The 21,933-nt window shown below is 43.1% G+C and overlaps 1 protein-coding gene across 1 annotated transcript; it reads left to right on the top strand.

The window, feature by feature from the left end:
- The first annotated feature begins 1,057 nt into the window (after positions 1–1,057).
- Positions 1,058–21,733, top strand: plppr4b (phospholipid phosphatase related 4b). Its single transcript, XM_028968570.1, has 7 exons — positions 1,058–1,361; positions 5,646–5,831; positions 11,125–11,254; positions 12,199–12,394; positions 15,254–15,311; positions 17,523–17,696; positions 18,263–21,733. The coding sequence occupies exons 1-7, from the start codon at positions 1,284–1,286 to the stop codon at positions 19,754–19,756; spliced, it is 2,316 nt and encodes a 771-aa protein (XP_028824403.1). The 5' UTR covers positions 1,058–1,283; the 3' UTR covers positions 19,757–21,733.
- The last annotated feature ends 200 nt before the right edge of the window (positions 21,734–21,933 follow it).

Here is a 21,933-nt window from a genome sequence, read left to right as displayed (position 1 = left end):
TTAGATTAAGTCTCTTCATTGGCCCATATTCCCTTTGCACATGGCCCATATTGCTTGCCCAGTTACACTCTCAACTGGGAATCAAAATAATTAACACCTCTTTTACCACTGAAGAGCACACAAGCATCATTATTTCTTAATCTCTTGTAAGGAGACCATGAGGAGATCATGATGACAACAAATGACAACTGAGAACCTAAAGGCGGAGTGAGGAGAGCCTTTTGGCTGACATCTGATGAGAAAAGGCCTGTGGTGTAAGTGGGCCAGAGCAGGGTAATGATTAGTCAAATGTATAATGCAACGCAGTGTCTAAAATGTCGGAGATCAGCTTGAACTCTTGATCATTGCGCATAAATATAACCGTATACCAGCAAACTATACTTCACATTGTAATATTAAGCAATGGTTAGATTTGTCAATCATGTTAAATATGTAATGGTAATCACTGCAGAACATTATATTTGTACATTTTTCTGTCCCTTTGATGTCAATATTGGTCGATCTTAATTTCCATGCAGAGTCGGAATTAGAACCGCCATTTTTTTAAAATCAGAACTGCTATATTTGGCTAAATTTTTTTGCGCCTGCTCTCCATCCCTGTGGACTAGAATCGATTCAACTAATTTGATTCGATTCATTTTCAGACTCGACTCACTGTAATTCCGAACAGCTCAAACCACTATATGTGGTATTTAAATGATTGCATTTAGAAAACATAACGAACGATGTGTATAATGCAGAGAATACAATTACAAAATTAATTTACATTTAAAATACACATATCATAATGAATGAATCATGAATTTGAAATAGTATTTTACCCTGGTGATCCACTTCATTCAGCAATGGTTATATAGAATTGAATGTAATAAAGAATAGATGCCACGTTTTAAAGCATGGGGAGTCCTTTGCATGCCTTTAAAATGCCGAGAGGGGGAATTGTTCAATGAACCGATTCGGCACGTTCACCAATCTGGGCCATTCTAAAAAGAGCCGTTCGTTCGCGAACGTGGGTACCCGAGTCCGGCGTGTGGGGGGGGGGCAAAGGGGTGGGGTGGGTCGTCGCCGTCTTGCGGCTCCGTGGCGTGGCGGAGAGCGTTCGCCGAGGAATGCGGGCTGCGGTCCGCCGCGTTTCCCGGACCGGCGCAGACACGGCGCGTCCACGGGCGCGCTCGGGCATGGAGCGGGACGCAGCGGCGCGCGTCGCGTGATCGTGGCCGCGGACGTTCGCTCACAACAGGTTACCGGTGCAGGTTTCGCGCGGTCGGTCCGCAGGTGCCACCATGTCGACGAAAGACGGGCCGAAGGGGAAGGTGACGAAAGACAGCGTGACCCTGCTGCCCTGCTTCTATTTCGTTGAGGTAAGATCGGCGCGCAACGCGCGTCTGGAGACGGCGGGACTGGGATGCTTTGGCTGCTTTTGACGGCGGAGATCTGGTGTAACGTCAGGCATCCATTACAGGAATGGCGTTCTGGCAGTTTTAGTAGCCCTTGCAGGACTGATCACGAAACACCGCGCCGGGATTGCAGGAGATTGCATGAGGGTCTACAGCAAGTTCATTTTCCAAAACGCCTTAATGCATGTTCTTCCGTGGTACGACCGTCTCCCCCTTCCCCCTGGCTTCGACCAAAAAAATGTATGCAGTTTTGCATACATTTAAATAATACATAAAGGACGAATCCACGAGTTCCGTTTTGCAAAAACACATCAAATATCCACAGCGTTTAATCTATACTAATAATTCTTAATTGCTGTCATGAAAAGCGTATGTGCAGAACAGCATTTCTAAGGTAGTATGGTAATGTGAAGCATCATTGCACGGATTTACATGCAGATCTAGGTCAATGGCACTGGATTTGTTACAGTCAAAAAATTATAAAAACAACTATATTCACAATTTTGACAGGGTGAAAAATGTACTGTCTTTTAGACTGATGAATGCATGCGCTCGTTGCAGGTTATGGAATGAGGTCCTGTAATGAGGTCCTGTAATGCTCATTTAACCAAGCATAATCCTATGCTATTTGCCCCCTAGATAAATGTCAGTAGGCTTTTGTCCAGCCTCGAACTATATATCACACTAAATAAGATGCATAGTGGGGTGCACTCAGACGTGTGCTGGTATTAGTATGTTATGGTGCCTGAGATGGAGTTCGGCTGTCCAGAAAGGGCAAGTGCTTGCAAGTGATTCAAATGCTATCTTAACCACTCATCTTACTGTTTGCCTTTGTGCTGCCATGGACACATGAAGCCAGAGAACCTTTTGTTTTTTCTGAAATAGGGATTTTTCACGGAATCAGCATCTCAGCAGGGAAGGCAGGTCCCAAAACAGGATTTATGCTGACTTTTTTTATGAACAGCTTCTTTGAGGACGAGTCGGGTTGAGTTAAAAATGACATCTGCTTCAGTGCCATGCAGCCTGGAGGATTCTCCATAAAGCAATGAGGGCACAGTCAGTCTCTGCACCCTTAATTAAATAAGGTTATATGCGAGGTACTGTGACCATATGTTTCTTCCAGTGTATGGTTTTCGGCCTCAGAGTCGAAGAACAGCACTTCTTTGCATAGACTGCATCAGCACTGCCCGTTGAATCACAAGCTCCCATGGCCACATGTGTGGCCAGGCTGTGTAATATGCCATAAGGTGTAGGGGGCTATAATCTCATGTGCAGTGAAGTGTTTTTTTTTTTCGACTGGGAATGGAATTGGAGGAACATTGAGGAACTGGAGCATACTGTATATGGAGGCCAATGGGATGTGGAGAATGGATGCAGTGGAACTGTGTCACTGGTCAGGAGGAAAATCTCTTTATGGAGCCATGACTGAAGAAGCTTTCACATGCCACAACGGGCATCTCCAGAGGCTGTTAGTCTAGCTGTGCATTCCAGCAACGTTCATGCACCTCTGCACCACTGTTAGACCTGTGCTGCATCCATCTGTCCATCTTCTAAATCCAAACAGAAAATAAAACACCTCCAAGCAGTCCAACCGATCACTGAGAGATCATGCGGAGAGCAGAGGTGTCCTTGTTGTGAAGCACCACTCATCCCAATGACACCCAATTACATGAGTCCAGGTACAATGGATATTCGTATTTTGCCATCGTTTTCTAATTCAACTGTGTAGGCCTCTGAACCTTTGTGAACGGTGGAGATGAAGAGATCTCTCCCCCGTTTGCTCCGTTTCGCCACCTCACCATGGGTCTGTGACTTGGTGGAAGAGGCAAGCAGCGATTGGGTCTAATGAGGAGCCGATCTGGGGACGGGCCAGGCAGGCCTTCTCTGGCGGTGGGACACCTCTAATGCCTGCTGTGTCGCTGCCTCCAAAAATAAACCGCACAACACAAGCCGTTTTCCATTTGTAGCCATCCATTATTCAGACTTCAGTGTCACATCCCTCCTTTTCATACTTTTCGTTTCTGTAATCATTTGTGGAGCGGATACTACGCCTGAACGGGATTAGAGGGACATTTTCCATTGAGCCCAGGCACAAACATAAAAAAAAAAAAAAAATCGGCTCTGGTTAGATCCACTGCATTATTCATTTCCTCCTAGGATGCCTTCTAAAAACGTGTTGGCATTGCCCCGGATCATTCTCCGCCGTCTTTAATTGAACTCACAGCATTATATTAATTGACGGCCCGCGCTCGCAGGAGCCGGCGTCCTGTCCCTCTGCGGACACTCGTTCGTCCTGAGTCACCGGCTCGGTGCCGTGGCGAGCCCGGGGCGTCGTGGAAAATCTGCAGTGTCTCTGCGCTGCCAGCCCCGCACAGAGGCATGCCGAGAAGCTGCTTCACCCTGGAAAAAAAAAGAAAATTCTGCAGAGTCTTGTCTTTTGGCGACGTGCTACCACTGACCTATATTTCCTCTCTGAGTGGAAACACGTGGAAGCTCAGATGTAGTGAGGTGCCGAGGACGGCTCCAGCTCTGCCGGTCCAGTTGCTGCTGCTTCATGTCCACGCGGTGCATTTTTTTGTCCATCTGTGCACGGCTACGTGATGGAGGATAAAAGGGTGTGGAATGTATGGGTGGGGGTGTTGGGGTGAACGCTGCCAGAACGTCATTCTATTGCTAGCAGGAATATATGTGTGGGAAGCCCATGATGTTACGAATGTTTAATCGCCTCAAAAACCTGGACAACATGTTTTGAGAAAAGAGAAGATCTGGTAAACATATGCAAATCATATGCATTAATATTGCAAATAACTGTTTACTCACCCCTAGGAGGCTTCTGGTTATCAAACACTACTTTAATTGAACAAACTGATTAATAGTTCTGGTGGGGGTGGCCAGGTGAGGTGGCCAATCACATTTCAAAGGTGGCCGGTGCCACCCCCGACCCACCCCTGTGGACACGCCCCCTGTGTTTATGGCCACCAGTGTGTATAGAAGAGGAGAGAGGAGATGAATACAGATATTTTTGTTAGGTTTGCATCTAGGGTGGATCTGCGCTATGGAATTTCACTTCACATCACACGTGATGTCACATAAATAGTCCCTTTGTTTGGTGCTTAAATGGTGGTGGCCGTTTCTTCATAAGCTCCAGAATCTTAGTTCAGATATTCAGGTTTATATTATATGAACACGATGATTGTATGATTTACATAATTTTTGCACTCTGCATACATTTGTGGACGTTTGTGCACTGTGGATTCATGAGTATACTATAATAAAAAGTTTAATCATAACTTCTCTTTTATTGTTCTTCAGTGACCCTTCTATTCAAGGGGACAAATGAACCCAAAAAGCCAAAGTTGTCCTCTCATTTTGTTACAGTTCCTCAAACATCCAGAGCTCAGTTCCAGCCATACACTTATTTTATTCCATCTCACATTTTATTCTTCCCCTCATTGTAGTTCTTTGTCCCGTGTCATTTCTTTTGAAGAGCTGCAATATCCTGAGCATTGCAGTCTTTACGGGGACATTTAGTGAAAGTGAAGTGATTGTCACACGTGATACACAGCAGCACAGCACACAGTGCACACTGAAATTTGTCCTCTGCATTTAACCCATCACCCTGAGTGAGCAGTGGGCGCCCGGGGAGCAGTGTGTGGGGACGGTCCTTTGCTCAGTGGTACCTTGGTACCTCGGGATTCGAACCGGCAACCTTCTGATTACGGGGCTGCTTCCTTAACCACTAGGCCACCACTGCCCCAAGCAAGACACTTAACCCTAAGTTGCTGCAATTTACAGTTTACATTTACATTTACAGCATTTATCAGACACCCTTATCCAGAGCGACTTACAATCAGTAGTTACAGGGACAGTCAGTAAGTGTCTAAGTGTCAGACAGTAGGGTTAAGTGTCTTGCTCAGGGACACAATGGTAGTAAGTGGGATTCGAACCCGGGTCTTCTGGTTCATAGGCGAGTGTGTTACCCACTAGGCTACTACCACCTCCAGGGGTTCAGTGCACCTAAGCATAATTACTTGGCTGCACATGACTTTGCAAACAGTTCAAGAATGCATCCCGGTTGAAAGGTAAAGCAGAAGTAAGAAAAATGCAGCAGCTGATGTGTTTAAAAAGTGTTCTTTTTTTCTGAAAAGTCTGTAAATTTTGCAACCAGACACAAGCTTTCGCTTTAATTATAATAAGTAAAAAATTGTAAATAGTTTTCTTGCTTCTTTGTTTCATTTCGACTGCCAGCTCCCCATCCTGGTGTCGTCGGTAGTGAGCCTGTACTTCCTGGAGCTGACTGATATGTTCAAGCCAGTGCGTTCTGGATTCATCTGCCACGACCGCAGTCTGAGTCTGCCTTACATCGAGCCCACGCATGAGGCCGTGCCCTTCCTCATGCTGGTCAGCCTGGTGTTCGCCGCCCCTGCCATTACGGTCAGTCACTCACGAGTTAACAGTGTTTTTGGCATACCTCCATGCCAAAGTATATGTATACACACATACACACACACACACACACACATTGGTCACTATGTTCAGTTCAGATACGTTTCCCTTCTTGTGCTTGACCCGCTTCTGCAATGCATAGACATCATTACTGTCAAAGGGCTGTCACTTGCCATTTGTATCCAGGGAAGGAATGAGTGGCAAACATGGAGCAAGTGTATGAACTGGCCCTGCCAATGAGGAAATCCTTGTAGTCCTTGTGCTCATCTGACTGACTTTTCTCCCAGTCAAACACTGGCTGGAAAGCCTGTGAAGTTTTAGTCTCACATCCAATATTAAAGGCATTGTTTGGCAAAGCAGTCCATCTCCAATGAAAGAAGAATGCGTATATTCCATCTGTATTTTTCGACACAAGATGAATGTGAGGGAAATGTGTGAAACATGTCAAGCAGCTGCCACAGATCAGGTACTGACCGTCTTTACTGAGAATGGTACCTTCAACGGAAACAATCAGGACAGTTTTAGTTCCTCTTTTTTTCATGTGGGACTTCATGACGTGTGTGAAGCTAACCTCACTAACTATAGATGCCTCTGAAATAATTGAAATATTAATTAAGTTTTTTTTTTGTGTGTATCAAATTTAAATCATACTCATATGACCTTTAAATGGGAAGTAAGAACTGACACCACAGTTTAATTTGAAACTAGAATCGAACCTGTGTGTAGCTCTATTTTTTTTACTTTCCCATTTGCTTGTTTAATTTTGGGATCCACAATGACGTGAAAATTGCCTGCATGATTCCTCGCCATTCCTCGCACTGTACTTTTAAAAAATGCAACGTATTAAGACCCTTTCAGCAGCTGATGATGTGATTCCCGAGACTTCTCTCAGGAGCTCTCTCAGCAACACATGGTCCTGGTCTCCGTGGCATTCTGTCAGACTCGTTCTCCCGGGTGCCGGCTTCATTCCTGATGCTGTCAGTCCCATTCAGACTGTCATCCCCTCCAGGGCACCACTTGGGCTTCACTTCAAGGCAGACCTATTGTATTGCCTGCACCATTTTCGCTCACGACACTCTGAATTAGTTCTTTTCTCTTCATTTTAAGGTTCTGTTCAGAAGGAGGTCATGGGGGATTTTTTTTGTGTTTTTGTTGCTTCTCTTTTTTTCCCGGTATTACTCATGAATGTGTGCATTAGAGTTCTTACTGGGCACTCATGCACAAACATGTTGATTATTTTACACTCTGCTTCCCAGTGAGTTCTCAAGGCGTATTAGTCTGTTGCTATAAAAATGACAGGAGTGCTAAATGGTTTTGAGGGTGAAATTGACATTGAAGATGAGTTTTATTGTTATTTCAGCTACATACATGCTAGACAGTACATAGTGAAACGAAATAACGTTTCTCCGGAACCTGGTGCTACATGTACATTTACAATTACAGCATTTTATCAGACGCCCTTATCCAGAGTGACTTACAATCAGTAGTTACAGGGACAGTCCCTTCCTGGAACAACTTAGGGTTAAGTGTCCTCAGGGACACAATGGTAGTAAGCGTGATTTGAACCTGGGTCTTCCTGTTCATAGGCGAGTGTGTTACCCACTAGGCTACTACCTCCTGTGACATTTGAACGATTAGACCAAGTTACACACTGACATAAAGTGCACGTTTGTGACACAGACAAACTGGGCCACATAAAGTGCAAACGGGGACACAGGCAGTGCAAGAATAAAATTTTACAAAAAACATGTAGACAACAATGAGACAGACAGCGCTAAACTAGTGAAATGGATAATAAATGTGCAAAGTAAAATATTGCGAATACTGCTGTGCAAAATGGAACAGTGCAATAATAGATAATATTACAGATATTACATACATATTACAATACAACAGAAATAGCGTGAGTGTGTGTTTGTCTGTGTGTGTCAGTCCAGAGGGGTGAGTCCCTCTGAAACCTTTTTCCGGATGGTAGGAGGGTGAAGAGTCTATGTGAGGGGTGTGTAGAGTCCTTCGCGATGCTGGTGGCAGCGTGTGTGGTAAATGTCCATTATGGAGTGAAGAGAGACTCTGATGATCTTCTCAGCTGTCCCACTATACGTGCAGTTCCCTCTATGGTGCAGTTCCCAAACCAGACAGTAATGCAGCTGGTCAGGATACTCTCAATGGTTCCTTTATAGAAGGTGGTGAGAATGAATGGATGGAAATGGGCTTTCAACCTCTGCAGGAAGTAGGGACGCTGCTGGGCTTTCTTGGTTGTTGAGCTGGTGTCGGGAGTCCAGGGGAGGTTCTCCTCTAAATGAACACCAAGGAACTTTGTGTTCTTGACGATCTCCACACAAGAACCGTTGATGTTCAGTGGAGAGTGGTCCCTCTGTTCTCTTCTGAAGTCAGTCGTTTCACCTCCTATCTGTACACTGACTCATTGTAATTGCTGATGAGACCCACCACGGTCGTGTCATCGGCAAACTTGATGATGTGATTGGAGCTGTGCATCGCTGCACAGTCGTGGATCAGCAGGGTGACCCGTCAGCAGTGTGGTGGTGCGACTGAGGTCTGTCAGTCAGGAAGTCCAAGATCAGGCCCAGCAGGCTCAGTCTCTTGACTAGGTGCTAATGAATGACGGTGTTGAATGATGAACTCTATGAACAGCATTCCTGCGTATGTGTCCTTAGTGTCCAGGTGGGTGAGGGTCAGGGGTGGTGGCAATGGCCATATGTTTCATGACCAGCCTCTCAAAGCACTTCATCATGATGTATGTAGGTGCACTGAAGACTTCTTGGACACGGGCATGATGCTGGTGGCCTTGAGACACGTTGGAATAACATTTGGTAAGGAGGGGGTCGCTGTCACAGGCAGAGGTTTTAGTCCCGTAGTTTGTGACGGCCTGGATGCCCTGCCACATGCACCGCATGTCACCGCTGTCATGGCCGTGACTGTAAAATGCCCGTGTGTTTACTGCTCTAATGCCTGTTTGTGTGTTAGTGTTAGTCACTGTTAGTGCTGAAGGAGAGGTGTGTGTTTGTGCTCCATTTATAGCTAAAATGAGTAAACATACAAAACAAACATACATATTAAAATGTATGTATAAATAAATATAGATTTTTTTATCTATATATATGTGTGTGTGTGTGTGTGTGTGTGTGTGTGTGTGTGAGTTTTTCTTTCCACTAAAATAATCTTGGATATTCAAGATTTTATTTCATCAAAATAAATTTCCACTTATTTCAGATTTCACATGTTTATCTCACAAAATGGGACCATGTAATGATACTATATGGGCTTTGTCTGTGTCCTTGTTTTAATCTCTGCAGCTCTCTGTGCACTGCTTACCCAATGGAACAGGTTTGATGTCAGGGAGGAGGTGACGGAAGGTGCCTGGGCACCCCATGGTGCTGCCAGTTGTCCCGTTTCAGAACAAGAATGGCATCTTTGTGCCTGTCATATGGGCAAGGGAGGAGCCACAGCCAGAGCTGCATGAATATGGGAACCCAACATGGGGCATGGCTAAGGCACTACTAATGCCAAGCCTCGTGGCAATAGCCTTAGCACCTTTCCAAGCTACCTGGAGTGCAGTGCACCACCAACATCAAACACACTGCCCCGCCTTGAATTAAACTCCCCGCGTAAACCGCAACACCAACCAGGCAATGTGCTCTAAAAGAATCTATAGGACTCAAATGTTCCCCATATAGAGTGAATTGTTTGACTTACAAACACATCTCAGTGATAATGGAGGTTTCATTCGAAGTATGGTCTATTTAATGTGTTGAAGGCATTTTTATGTCACTTTTATGGTTGTTTTTACTGTAGTGTTTTATATTTAGAGACTGTCATTTGAATGTAGTCAAACAGGTTGATATAAGATGGCTGACTGTCACGGGTGGGCTGGACATGGCGGTGAAGGAGGACGCCAGGGGGAACATGGACAGCGTGACAGATCCTCTCGACCCCACGGTAGCTTTCGTAGGCCGCCGAGAGTCTGCCACGCTTGGGGAAACTTTAAAAACATGGACTGGATCTTGGGCAGGGCACTGGCGATTACCGGAGCTGTGTCGCTGGAATCCGGACGAGACGGCGGCGTCGGGGGACGTCCATACATGGAACCTTGAACATGGGTCTGTGGGGCAGACGTCCTCCCGACCATCCACGGCTCCCTGGATCTCAGCGGGGCGTAGATCTGCTGCGTCCACGTGGTCGGGTCATTCTGTCACGGGTGGGCTGGACATGGCGGTGAAGGAGGACACATTCGCACGATCACAGGACAGGGGTTTAATACAAACTACACACGAGACAAGGGAACATTAACACGCACAATGACCCGACGGTGAACAGACACGAACAGGATAGCTTTATACAATTATATAAATAGACAGCAGGTGAACACGATCAGGGAACATTACACGAGACGAACATGAAACTCCGGTCCGGACCCAGGATCCGGAGTCAACCCCTGCCGGTCCAGATCATGACACTGACGTATAGGAATACATATGCATTCAAACTGCAACCACTGCTCAGCAGCCAAACAAGGGGTCCATCACTGCCCCTAGTCACATGCAGTGCATCTGAGCAACTGGCCATGTTTATGCTAATCTCATATGCACAAGCAACACTGCGCCCCCAAATATGCTCAGCAGTAATAATGTAAGATGTGGTCAACACAGTCAAGCATGTGCACGAGGCAGCAACTTTTAAAAAGCTAAAAAGGTGCACCTATAACCTTACACATAGGCTACAATTGTTCAAGGCAAAAACTCCACAGCAACAGGAACACAGTTACACAGCTTAATCAAAGAACGCATACAAATGTGTTTAAAAGAACACATTTTTTGACAAAGGCTGAAATTTCCCAGAGAAAATGTTTGCATAGAACTGAATAAGCATAATACACTGAAAAATTTTAACTGTAACTGTTGTTTGTTTGATGTGTTTTGTTATCATTCATTTTATAATACTAGTTTGCTGTCTAATTTATGCTTTTTGAATATATATATATTTTTTTACTTTACTATAATGCTACCGACAGCAGGTTTGTTGGTTTATTCACATTACGTCAATGTTAAAATATTAGGTGTGATAGATTACGGCAGCGTTTTTTTCTTCTTCAGAGTATTTATGTCCCAGGACAAGTGGGACCACGCTGAATAGGATCACCAGTCACACAAGTGTCCCCAGAACTAGATAACAGGAAAGAATTATGGCGTAGCGGGAACATTTGATCTCTCTATCTGCTCATCACCACATTGTATGGCCGTAACACAGTGGCTCCTTTTCACAGATAATGATCGGAGAGGGAATCCTGTTCTGCTGCTTGTCCTGGAAACAGAATGGGGCAGGAGCGGAGGCTGACATCAATGCAGCAGGCTGCAGCTTCAACTCATACATCCGCCGGGCTGTTAGGTTTGTGGGTAGGTTTGTGATCTTCAGAAGTTCTTACGGTTTAGACTTTGTGACTAAATATTTACTTTTATAGACTATATGATCTTTTCAATGGCCAATTTTAATGGAATAATTAATGCCTATGTTAATAACAATATTCCTTAATGTAGTTGTAATTACAAATGAGACCTAACCACTCTTTTTAAAAGAAGTGTTCAATTTCCCAGCAGTAACTTCCAGTAACGTTCAGGAAGGGACTATCTAAAAGTGTAAAACATACAAATTATCAAAAATTGAAAGTGGCAATAATTTCATTAGATTTGAGAAAAACAAGAGATGGGCTTCAAGAACTTGGGGTTGGTCTCTCCCAAATCTTAAACTAAAGAATAATAACCTACAAGCAAAATTCTGCAGATTGAGAACAATATTGAAAGTGAAAGTGAAGTGATTGTCATTCTGAAACTGTGCAGCACAGCACGCGGTGAGACAACGAAATGGGCATTTAACCCATCACCATTTTGTGACCAGTGGGCAGCCATGAAAGGCACCCGGGACGCAGTGTGAGGGGACGGTGCTTTGCTCAAGGGCACCTCATGGCACCTTGACATTTCGGTATTTGAACCCGCAACCCGTTGATCACGAGTCTGCTTCTTTACCTGAAAGGAATGTCATTGTTTAAATAAAATTAGGAAGTTCTGCAAAAATAAATGGTTTAGGTAGCAAATCTCGGATAAACAGTGGTTTTGCAGATTAACATAGATAAAAACATTGTGAGTAAAATTAGTCATTTTGTAATCAGCCTGTTGAGACAATTTTCAGAATGTGAATTGAATCATCCAACCAATTAATTAGCCACCACTACTATATAAGTGGTAATGGTCGCATACTAATTGTTGGTCTTGTAAAGAAAGTTGGGCTCAGAAAACCAGTGTTGATTAATGGCCTTAATGGACCGATCCGCTTTCTGTCCCAGGGGTCCATGTTTTCGGCCTCTGCGCCACCGCCCTCATAACTGACATCATCCAGCTAGCAACGGGTTACCACACGCCGTACTTCCTCACTGTATGCAAGCCCAACTACACCACCTTGAACGGCACCTGTGACGAGAACCTGTACGTTATGGAGGACGTCTGCTCCGGAGCTGATCCCGCGATCATCACTGCTGGCAGGTTGGTTCCTCCTATCGTCACCTTGGTCATAAGCGCCACCGATGCAAATTACGAGACAGAAGCACGGTGTATATGCACTCATACAGTTATTGCTTTACGTGTACTTCATAAACTAACCATACTACAGTTCTGGTCCTGGAACCGACAGTGTTGTTTTGGTTTTAATAATAGCTGGATTATTAGTTGGAATGTAGAGCTATTAAAATTGTTTTTCAGTTAGCAATTAATATACATTGACACGACATCCAGGACACAGTACTACCAAATAAGGAAGGCTGTCAGAAGGCTCTAGGCTGATCTTCTGACAGAATGAACTGGTCACTCATCTTAAAAAGAGATGGAGGACGGACTGCAGCAGCTTTAATCATTTCGCCGTCATTGTAAAAAGGGAAGATAAAGATGTCTCATGCTTGGATTTTTTCTGCCTTGTTCAGCTAGGTTTGAGATTTTCATGAGCTCCGTTTGTACACAAGAGCTAATAAGGAGCCATACAGACTCATCCATGGTGCCCTGGAGGCCAAGAATAGCGTTTGTAGATTAAACGAGGGCCTTTTGATGTTCCTACTTTAATGAGGTTGGTTTTCAGAGGAAGTGACACTGCTGTGCTATACTGGGGTTCGGTAAATAATGTCTAGATTGACCTGAATATGACATGAAATTTAGGATAAAGTTCAATATTTCAGGCTAGAAGCATTACATAATTCTTTCGGAATTATAGAGAAACAAACTGTTTGGTCAAGATCTGCAGCGAACAGTAAATTCAACTTCACTGCACTTGGTGCTTGACTGTGAAGATGAGCATATGAGCCTATGAGTCATTGAGTTATATTATAAGATTAGTCACAATGGAGTGACACCAAACTGGTAACATATGTGGCGTATGGCACATTATGAGGAAGTCTAGATTCTATTTTATTCTGACATTTAAGAAATTATGCGATTAAAACGTTGACCTGCAGTTACACTATCAGCCTAAAGTTTGGACGCAGCTACTCTGTGGCGGTTATGGAGACTAAGATGGAGTCATTTTGACGAATTCTAAGCAAGAAACATAACTGGTATTTTTTTTCAGTCACCTCTTTTTAGCTTCATGACTGTTTTGTTCTCTATTGTCATGACCAAAAGCATCCTCATGTGATGCTCATGAGTGAATGATGAGAAAATGTGCAGCGTAAAGCTTCAGGACTGTTGGAAACCATCCTCAGTGCATAACGTAAGGTGGTTGAGAGAAGCCAAGATATGTATTATTTTCAGGTGCCGTCTTGAGATTTGTTGCAAAAAATAAAATACCCGTAAATGAGCAGATGTGACCTGCACAAAGAGACTGAAACTGTGAGAAGAACATCGGAATAGTCCCGTTGACTGTAGAAGTATAGATGTATTTCTAGTTATTAATTATCTTACCAGCCTCTAAGATTTTAAGACAGAAATTTGCTCATTGCTCATTTTGCTCTTCCCTGCTTCAGCTGGGCAGACAATGTGCAATTTTCACTGGTCGTTTCCTGTCGTGGGTTGAAAACTCAGCTCAAACTGTACAAATAAATTGCATGCGATTTATGTGCGCACACGGTACAGTCCGATGCTCGGATGCGACCTGACTGCTCACACTGTTCGAGCAAAATGAACACAGCGGAGACAGAAGAAGAAGAAAAACCCACATCAGCAGTGAACAAAGCGAAACGCGCTGCTTATGGCTACACATTAGAAGGGGTGTAGGGGGGGGCTCAGAAAAATTCACTTGCTGAACCACTATAAATAGCTTGTCTTTACTTTTCTCCCTGTTGTTCCAGTCATAAGATAAGATAAGATAAGATAAGATAAGATAAGATAAGATAAGATCAACCTTTACTAGTGCCACAAGTGGGAAATTGCATTTGTTATGACAGAAAGTGGATAGAAACAGAAGTAATAGCAGCAAAAAAATAAATATGTATATGTATATGTCATGATAAGTAGGCTTCTTTGTATGTCCAGTTCTGTGTTTGCACATGTGCAGTGAGGACAAACCTCACAACGGGTGACAAATTTCAAACAGGTTTGATATTCTGACGACCAGCTGGTTGTGGGTGATGGCCTGGTCGGGAGGGGTGAATTGGTGATCGTACATCATGTACACTGTACGATGCACAATGCAAGGTCGAGCTGAGATTCGACCACATTCGAAGAGTTATCGCAAAAGGGCAAAATCAGCCGTAAAATTGCACACCGGCTGGATGAGTGGGGATCTGTGCAAATAAGAAAAGGAGCATCTAATTTGTGCCTTTTCCAGTGAATTGGTACCCTTTTCAGCTACTGTAGTAAATCTTGTCCACATTCAGTTTGTGAGTAATATTTTTTTCTCTCTCAACTTCTAAAAGTTTGATTTAAACTTTTAATAGATAACATTAAGAAATAAAACTAGCTTTTATCCAGGATAACACATTTGTATATTATGTCAACTGAGCAAGCCTAGACCTCAGTTTTATTACTATATGAGATTAACTCTATTCAGTGTGTCTATTTGGCTCCTTTTACACATTTGTTCTCTTTACTCAAACCTGCATTGGCCTTTCATTGACAGTTTGATCTGTTGAGTAAATATTGATCTGTGAACCTGTAAAAATAGGACATTGCTGCCCAAATTTTTAAAATATAGTCAAAAATTTGTGATGACCCTTCAGAAAACAGAATCAGCAAACTGCAAATGTGACATCCCATTGTTTTTTTTGCTAAGATATGTCTATGTGCACACACTTTTATATGTCTATTTGAAAAAATAAGTCCGATGAAGCTCTCTCTGCTGTTAATTAAGGTGTTAAGTATTTGGTCTGTGTGGTTGGCAGCCCTGAATCTAATTTGTCTCCTGCTCTTCGTTTTCAGAAAATCTTTCCCCTCTCAGCACGCTACTCTGGCATCCTTCGCCGCCGTCTATGTCTCTGTGAGTAATGTGTTGACGCCCACATGACAACATCTACCACGTCTGCCTTTCTCCTGCCAGCGATTCTACAACCTCTCACTAGCTCTACTGTCTGCCCTGCTCTCTTCCTTTCCACTCCAATTCATTGCATTCCCATCAAGTTTGCAAATTTAGAATTTGCTACACTCGTTATCTTTAGGTATACTAGATTAAAATCATTTGAGTGGATTCTGCTTGCCAGCATGCCACTCAAAGGGCCGTATTCGCAGGAGAAAAAAAAATGGAAATCTATACACTCGCTATGTCTTCGCACACTTGGAATAATGGAGGGGGTGAATGGGTGAAGCAGTAAGCATGTGTTTGTATGGTTTTAGAGAGGAGTGTGAGAATTATTGATATGGGAAGATAGCGGCTGCATTTCTCTCTCTCTCTGGGGACCCACTGTAATAAATTGGTTCCAATAAAGTGCCTCTCTGGGAATAGAGAGGGGGGTTGACTCATGCTTGGAACATTCCCACTCACCCCTGCACGCCTGTTCTCATACAATCACAAGCTATTTCCTCACACGGGGTTCAGAGAAGGAGAACATGCACCATGCCATTTTCTGTGCTTTTGGTCTGTTGTGGCATTGTTCTTTATACAGATTTGGCATAAAAACAACCAAAAAAATGCTTACATTTTTAACGTGATTTGCTGTGAGCGAAATACTGCTGGTAGATTGGACAATGATGACAGTGTACTTAAAATGTATAAAAAAATCTTAATCCACATAATAAATATCAAAATAATACTTTATAGTTTTTTAATAAAGATTCAGTGTAACGTCTAAATATATATATTTGGAGATGTGTTATTTCAACACCCCTTTTTCTCCAAATCCATATTTGCACAAAGTTACCTGATATGGCTTCTCTTGGATGGCACATCTAGGAACTCTTATCGCTCTAAATATCATAAATAAAATGCTGAAAAATAAGTAATTTGTGACTTGATACCTTACTTATGCCAGGGTTCATCTATGCTTACAAAAAAGGGACTGAGAGACAACCTGATAGTGTAATGCTTCCGGTTATGACTGTTGAAGTAGATTGTCTGTCTGGGCATAAGAGACGCTGCTTTCGGTTTATGACATCAATTAAAGCTGTTCTCTACAATGTGTAGAGACTCAAAATCTTTTTTGTGCTAGAATAATAATAAATACTAGATCACACAAAATAGCTACACAAGATAGTCATGCACTTTCTAATGAGTGTGGCGGCTGGGGCAAATTGTGTTTTAAAGAATTTTCCGTAAGCAGGGCTCCAGAGCACCAATTTCTAAATGATGGTACTAAACACTATAAACTCAATGTGGTTCATGCAACAAACTTGTATTAGGTCCGTCTTGTATTCTATCAGAGATCGTGAAGGGCTCTGATTGGCCGTGGTCCAGATAGTCCTCTACTGACCCAAGCCCAAAAAATAAAGCTTTTTAAAAGCCCCAACCTGACATATTTGTGGTGGCGGATGCTGGCCAACATGACCGTACCAACATGCTGATTTGTACATTATTTAATGTCATTTTTCATGGTCAAGGTTTTTTCCACACCTCAGACTAGAGTTGTTTTATCACCTCAGCTTCCATTTTAGTGCTAATCAAAATGCATCTCCTGACACCACATTTACCGCCCAAGCCTGAGTAAAATGGTAGAAATTAAACACTGAAAAAGCACAGTGCATCTATAAAACACATTACATGCAGTGATAAATGTACTGGCACGGTGTCCCCTCAGTGACGCACTTTAAGCACCAACACATTTTCAGTAAATTGCCATTCTTGTAGAATTGTGCTTCAAATAAAGAACTTTATGTTAACCAGATTGTTATTTAATGATTTACAAGTCAGTATATGCCTATATGCACAGTGATTTAAAAAGGAGAAAAAGTGAACCTGTAAAACTGTGTTATTAAATCCGATGCTGTCGACAATTTGGTGGATCTAAAAAAAAGTTGGGCACACCAGGGCAAAAAGTTAGTCTAGATCCCTGATAAGATCAAAAAGTAACATAATATATGGGGCATTTATAAGGGTTTTGTTTTCCAATATATTTTTAAGCAATTGCTTTTTAATTACTGCCACAACAAGGCTAACAGTGAGCCAGTTTCCTTGCTCTAAAACTTGAGCAAAAAAAAAGTGAAAAGTTCACTTTTATGAAACGAGTTGTAGCAACATGACTTTCTCTTTTCTCTGTAGATGTACTTCAACAGCACTCTGACCGACTCGTCTAAACTGCTAAAGCCTCTGCTGGTGTTCGCCTTCATCATCAGCGCCATCATCTGTGGGCTGACCCGTATCATCCAGTATAAGAACCATGCCATCGATGTCTATCTGGGCTTCATCCTCGGCGGGGGGATCGCTGTTTACCTGGTGGGGAACTGCACAGACATTGATTCTGTCTGGCTCTGGATTTTGATTCTGTCTGGGTACAGATTGTTGATTTGTCATGATGAGTTTAATTAATATTAACATTAATACATAGTAACTTTGTTTTTTTCTACTATATGAAATATTATGGCATGAAAAATTTCTGATTCTGATAGATTGTCCCAAGGTTAATGGGGGAAAAAAGCTTATAAAAAAAAAAAAAAAATTTAAAATAGCTTATTTTTGGTTTAGTGCATTAATAGTACGCAAAAATCAGTGCTGCAAAATTTTGTGAAAATTATATTTTGGGGGGATTTTGCACAATCTTCACCTTCTTTACAATCTTCACCTGTTGAACACACACTTAGTGAACAGGTGAACAATTATGTTTATGTTATGTCAACAATTATGTTAAAGATTCTTAAATATATTATTAACAGCTGAACCAATAATTTAGTTTTTAGACAATCAATTTTTTTTTTCTGCAATAATTCAGAATTGTATCCTGCATTCTGAGATAAACTTGTTTGATTTGACCTCCTGATTTGATTTTGATTTCTATTGGGCAGGGTCTGTATGCAGTGGGTAATTTTCGTCCAGGTGATGAGAACGCCACTGTCCAGCCTCCCTTGCGGGTGATCCCCAGGACCGTATCAGCATACAGTCACCAGTCAGGTCACCACCTGCCAGCGAAGAGTTGCAGCAGCAGCGATGGCCTGTCCTCCTCTCAATCAGAGAGCATGCTACATCGCAACCACCATGTCCCACATGGCCGTGACTGTGGTTCGCTCTCCAATCTGAAGAGGTCGGGCGGAGACGTGGAGGTGATCACGCCTCATGGCCCCATGTTAAAGGAGAGTCTGGTGACCTTCAGCAACACCCTGCCTCGAGCACACACCCCAGCGATGGATGACGCAGCACGTCGGGCCGCCGCCTACCACGCCTCAATGGACTCCAGCCGTTCCAAGCAGCTGCTCTCTCAGTGGAAGAGTAAGAATGAGAACCGCAAGCTGTCCCTACAGGGCATGAACCCCACACCTGGCCATTCACCCCCAAGGAACATGGAAATCCGCTCCAGCTCTGAGCCCTCTGCTGTGGGCCTTGACGGGGAGCTCCTCCACCAAGGCCCATCAGCGCAATACCTTAGCAAGTTAGCTACTGGTGCAAGCGCGACCCTACCAAGCAACCCCAGTGGCATTGCAGGGGGCGCACGGGTGTCCATACAGTCTCGGCCAGGGTCATCCCAGCTGGTGCACATCCCAGAGGAGACACAGGAGAACATCAACTCCTCGCCCACAGGCAGCGCCGACACCCGAGCCAAGTGGCAGAAATCGGCAGAGAAGGGGACCAACTCATCCACACCTGTGGCCACCTGCAGGACTAACAACCAGCCACGCATCATGCAGGTGATCGCAATGTCCAAACAACAGGGCCTGATCCACTCCAACTCACAGAGTTCCGAGGGAAGCTCCAGCTCCGTCCGATACAAGAGCTTAGGAGATCAGGAATCTGGTCCAGGGACAGGCAGCACAGGCACCATCGTTCGGGTGGAGGCACATCCGGAGAACGGGCGCCCCGTGGTGCAGCCACCCTCCACCGATGGCAGCGGCTCCTGGACGTGGAAGTCACAAAGCAGCCTGCGGCAGTCCTTTGAGCTCAATGACTTGAACCGAGACTCTGAGAGTTCTGAGTCGGCCAGGGATGGCTATGGCTCCACTGACAGGGCCAAGCGGACCAACGCCACCGGCCCAATCCCTGCTGCCATTCCAACTGTTCCCACTATCCCCACCGTCTCCACGGTAACTACCACCTCCACCAGTTCCTGTGGTGGTGAGCACCACTATCTCCAGCAGGGCATCTCCACCATCCGTGTCACCCCCATAGAGAGCAGCAATGAGATCATTCCCACCACCGAGAGCATGTCAGTAGCTCCCAGCCGGGACTCCACCCTCCGAAGGAAAGGAAACCTCATCCTCATACCAGAGCGATGCAACAGCCCCGACAACACCAGGAACATTTTCTACAAAGGGACATCATCCACACCAACTCTGAAGGAGCAATAGCCTCTTGTCTCATGTAGCGTGGCCTTTTTCTCATTGGCTGTACTGTTTCAATAGGCCACTTAACAAGTAGAATGCTTGCACTAAGCACTGTGTTTTTATGTGGACCACAGTCTGCCGTTTGCATCATTGTAACCTTTTCTTTCCTCGTACACATGACAACATTTGATCCATACTCACAGACTGACAATTTGTGCATGAGTTTTTTTTTTTATATAGTTACACAAAAAGCACAAACTTGCCGTGTTGTAGAGTCGTTTACTATATACTATATACTAAACGAGAAAATGATGTTGCACAGTGATTGATTCTTTGTATATGACCACTGTGAAGAGAATGTTTCGATTGTGCCAAGGTGGAAGATGTCTTAGATGACGTTATGTGTTGAAGTTGTTCATTTAGCTCCTCAAACATGCCTCTTTTTAGCTGTAGCTCCCATTTTCCCAGTTTAAACTCTGAGAAATATAGCAACTGTAGCTTTTATTTTTTAACAATTTTTCATAATGTAAATATTTATATTAAAAAAAATGGTGCTACACCACCTTTACTAACAGGATTTAAGATACAGAATAACAGTTTTAAAAATGATTTTAAAAATATTGTGGGATTCAAAAAAAAAGTCAATATAGTATTTTTAGGTGTGCACTCCTCAGAATCCTGTGTTGTTTGTGAGAATCGTTTAATGACCATAAGTGCTTAGAATACTTAACTGTAACCAGTAAATTAAATATTTTATAATCAGCACTATGTGTTTATTTTCTATACATTGCAATATAAAAAAAATGATATTTTATAATTCCGTTACAAAACTTAACTTAGTTATCCAAACACTGTACACTTGCTCTTACCTATGAATACAGCTTTAATTATTATTTATATTTGAATAGCAAAGAATTCGCTTTTTTTTTAATAACAATTAAGTTGTAAGTTCCCCTGGAATTTGTGAAGTCCCCTCGCCTGTGTTGTTAAGGGAGGATGCAGTCGGCTTGGATCTGTAAACGTTGCTCATCTTCATTCCCACACACAGTAACATGTTAGAGAGGGCAGAGCTGTCTCTTTACTCCCATCAGAATTTACATGATGCCACGACCGCCATTGACTCATGTTAACGTGAAAACCCAATAGTTTTTAGATATGTTGCATATTTGACCTGAATTAAAAGTAGGCCTGAAATGTTGCCTGGAATCTTGTTTTTTGTTTGTTTTGATGTCAGACGTTGCCGTATGTGACAGAAATGACCCGAATGATGTTTAACTTGCAACACTTTCATTTGAATAGAAGTAGAGACTGTACAAAGTGTGAAGTTACTATACCACTGCAAATGTTTATAATATCATTGTATATAATCGTGCCAAAGGCTGATTCAAAGGAAACATATTCTATGCTACATATGCCTGTTTTCTGTTACACATGACACACCAAACTGGCTATGAGGTCTGCATGTTCATTTTTTTTTTAATGTAATTATGCTTTTGACAATCTTTGTGGCACATTTAGGTTTAGATCAGCGAGAAGTGACCCGTTTGTGTATGTCGAGTTCTGTTATGTGAGGAGCGCCGCACTCCGGGCTTCAGAAAGTCATTGTAATTTTAGGCTGGGAATATGTACATTTACAGTCATAGGCTCTTGCTTTACAGCACCCCACAAAAGGACTGGTCAAAATTACCTTAAAATTATTTTGTGCTTCACAAGGTTTAATGCTGACAGACTATGACCACTTAATGCAGAATTACTATATGGTTGTATTTGTTATTGACAGTGACAAATGATGAATAGTAGATTGGCAACATGTTATTATTGGTGTAAAATAGTGCCCAGTACTACATGCAATTATATTTTGCTCAATGCTTAACCAGGTTTCTGTGAGATGAAAAACTCTCATCTTCCATTGTACCAGCCATAGCACCTGAATGCACTTGGTGAAGGTCTAGACGGAGAAGCTCTGCTGTGTGAATATTAAGTGTTTGTTATTAAAATGCATCCCACTCTCCTTGTGTGAACTGGCGTGTTTGATTCTTTTTGATGCCCCTACTGCCTATTAGAGGAGTGCACAGTTTACTGTTGTTTTATGATAGGAAATAGAAGTCTGTTTCCATAGTATGAAACAGCTTTCGTCGGCATTTGGTGACAGTTTATATTTTTCTGACTGCATGTAAGCCTGGAGTTCATATTTCACCAGC

Source organism: Denticeps clupeoides, chromosome 2 (assembly GCF_900700375.1).
Source record: "Denticeps clupeoides chromosome 2, fDenClu1.1, whole genome shotgun sequence".
Classification (NCBI taxonomy): domain Eukaryota; kingdom Metazoa; phylum Chordata; class Actinopteri; order Clupeiformes; family Denticipitidae; genus Denticeps; species Denticeps clupeoides.
This window is presented reverse-complemented; position numbering and strand designations above follow the sequence as displayed.

Excerpts from the sequence above, each read along its gene's own strand:
- plppr4b (XM_028968570.1), top strand. The coding sequence starts at position 1,284 with ATGTCGACGAAAGACGGGCCGAAGGGGAAGGTGACGAAAGACAGCGTG. Across the intron at positions 5,832-11,124 it reads TCGCCGCCCCTGCCATTACG|ATAATGATCGGAGAGGGAAT; the intron begins GTCAGTCACTCA and ends TCCTTTTCACAG. Across the intron at positions 11,255-12,198 it reads CCGGGCTGTTAGGTTTGTGG|GGGTCCATGTTTTCGGCCTC; the intron begins GTAGGTTTGTGA and ends TTTCTGTCCCAG.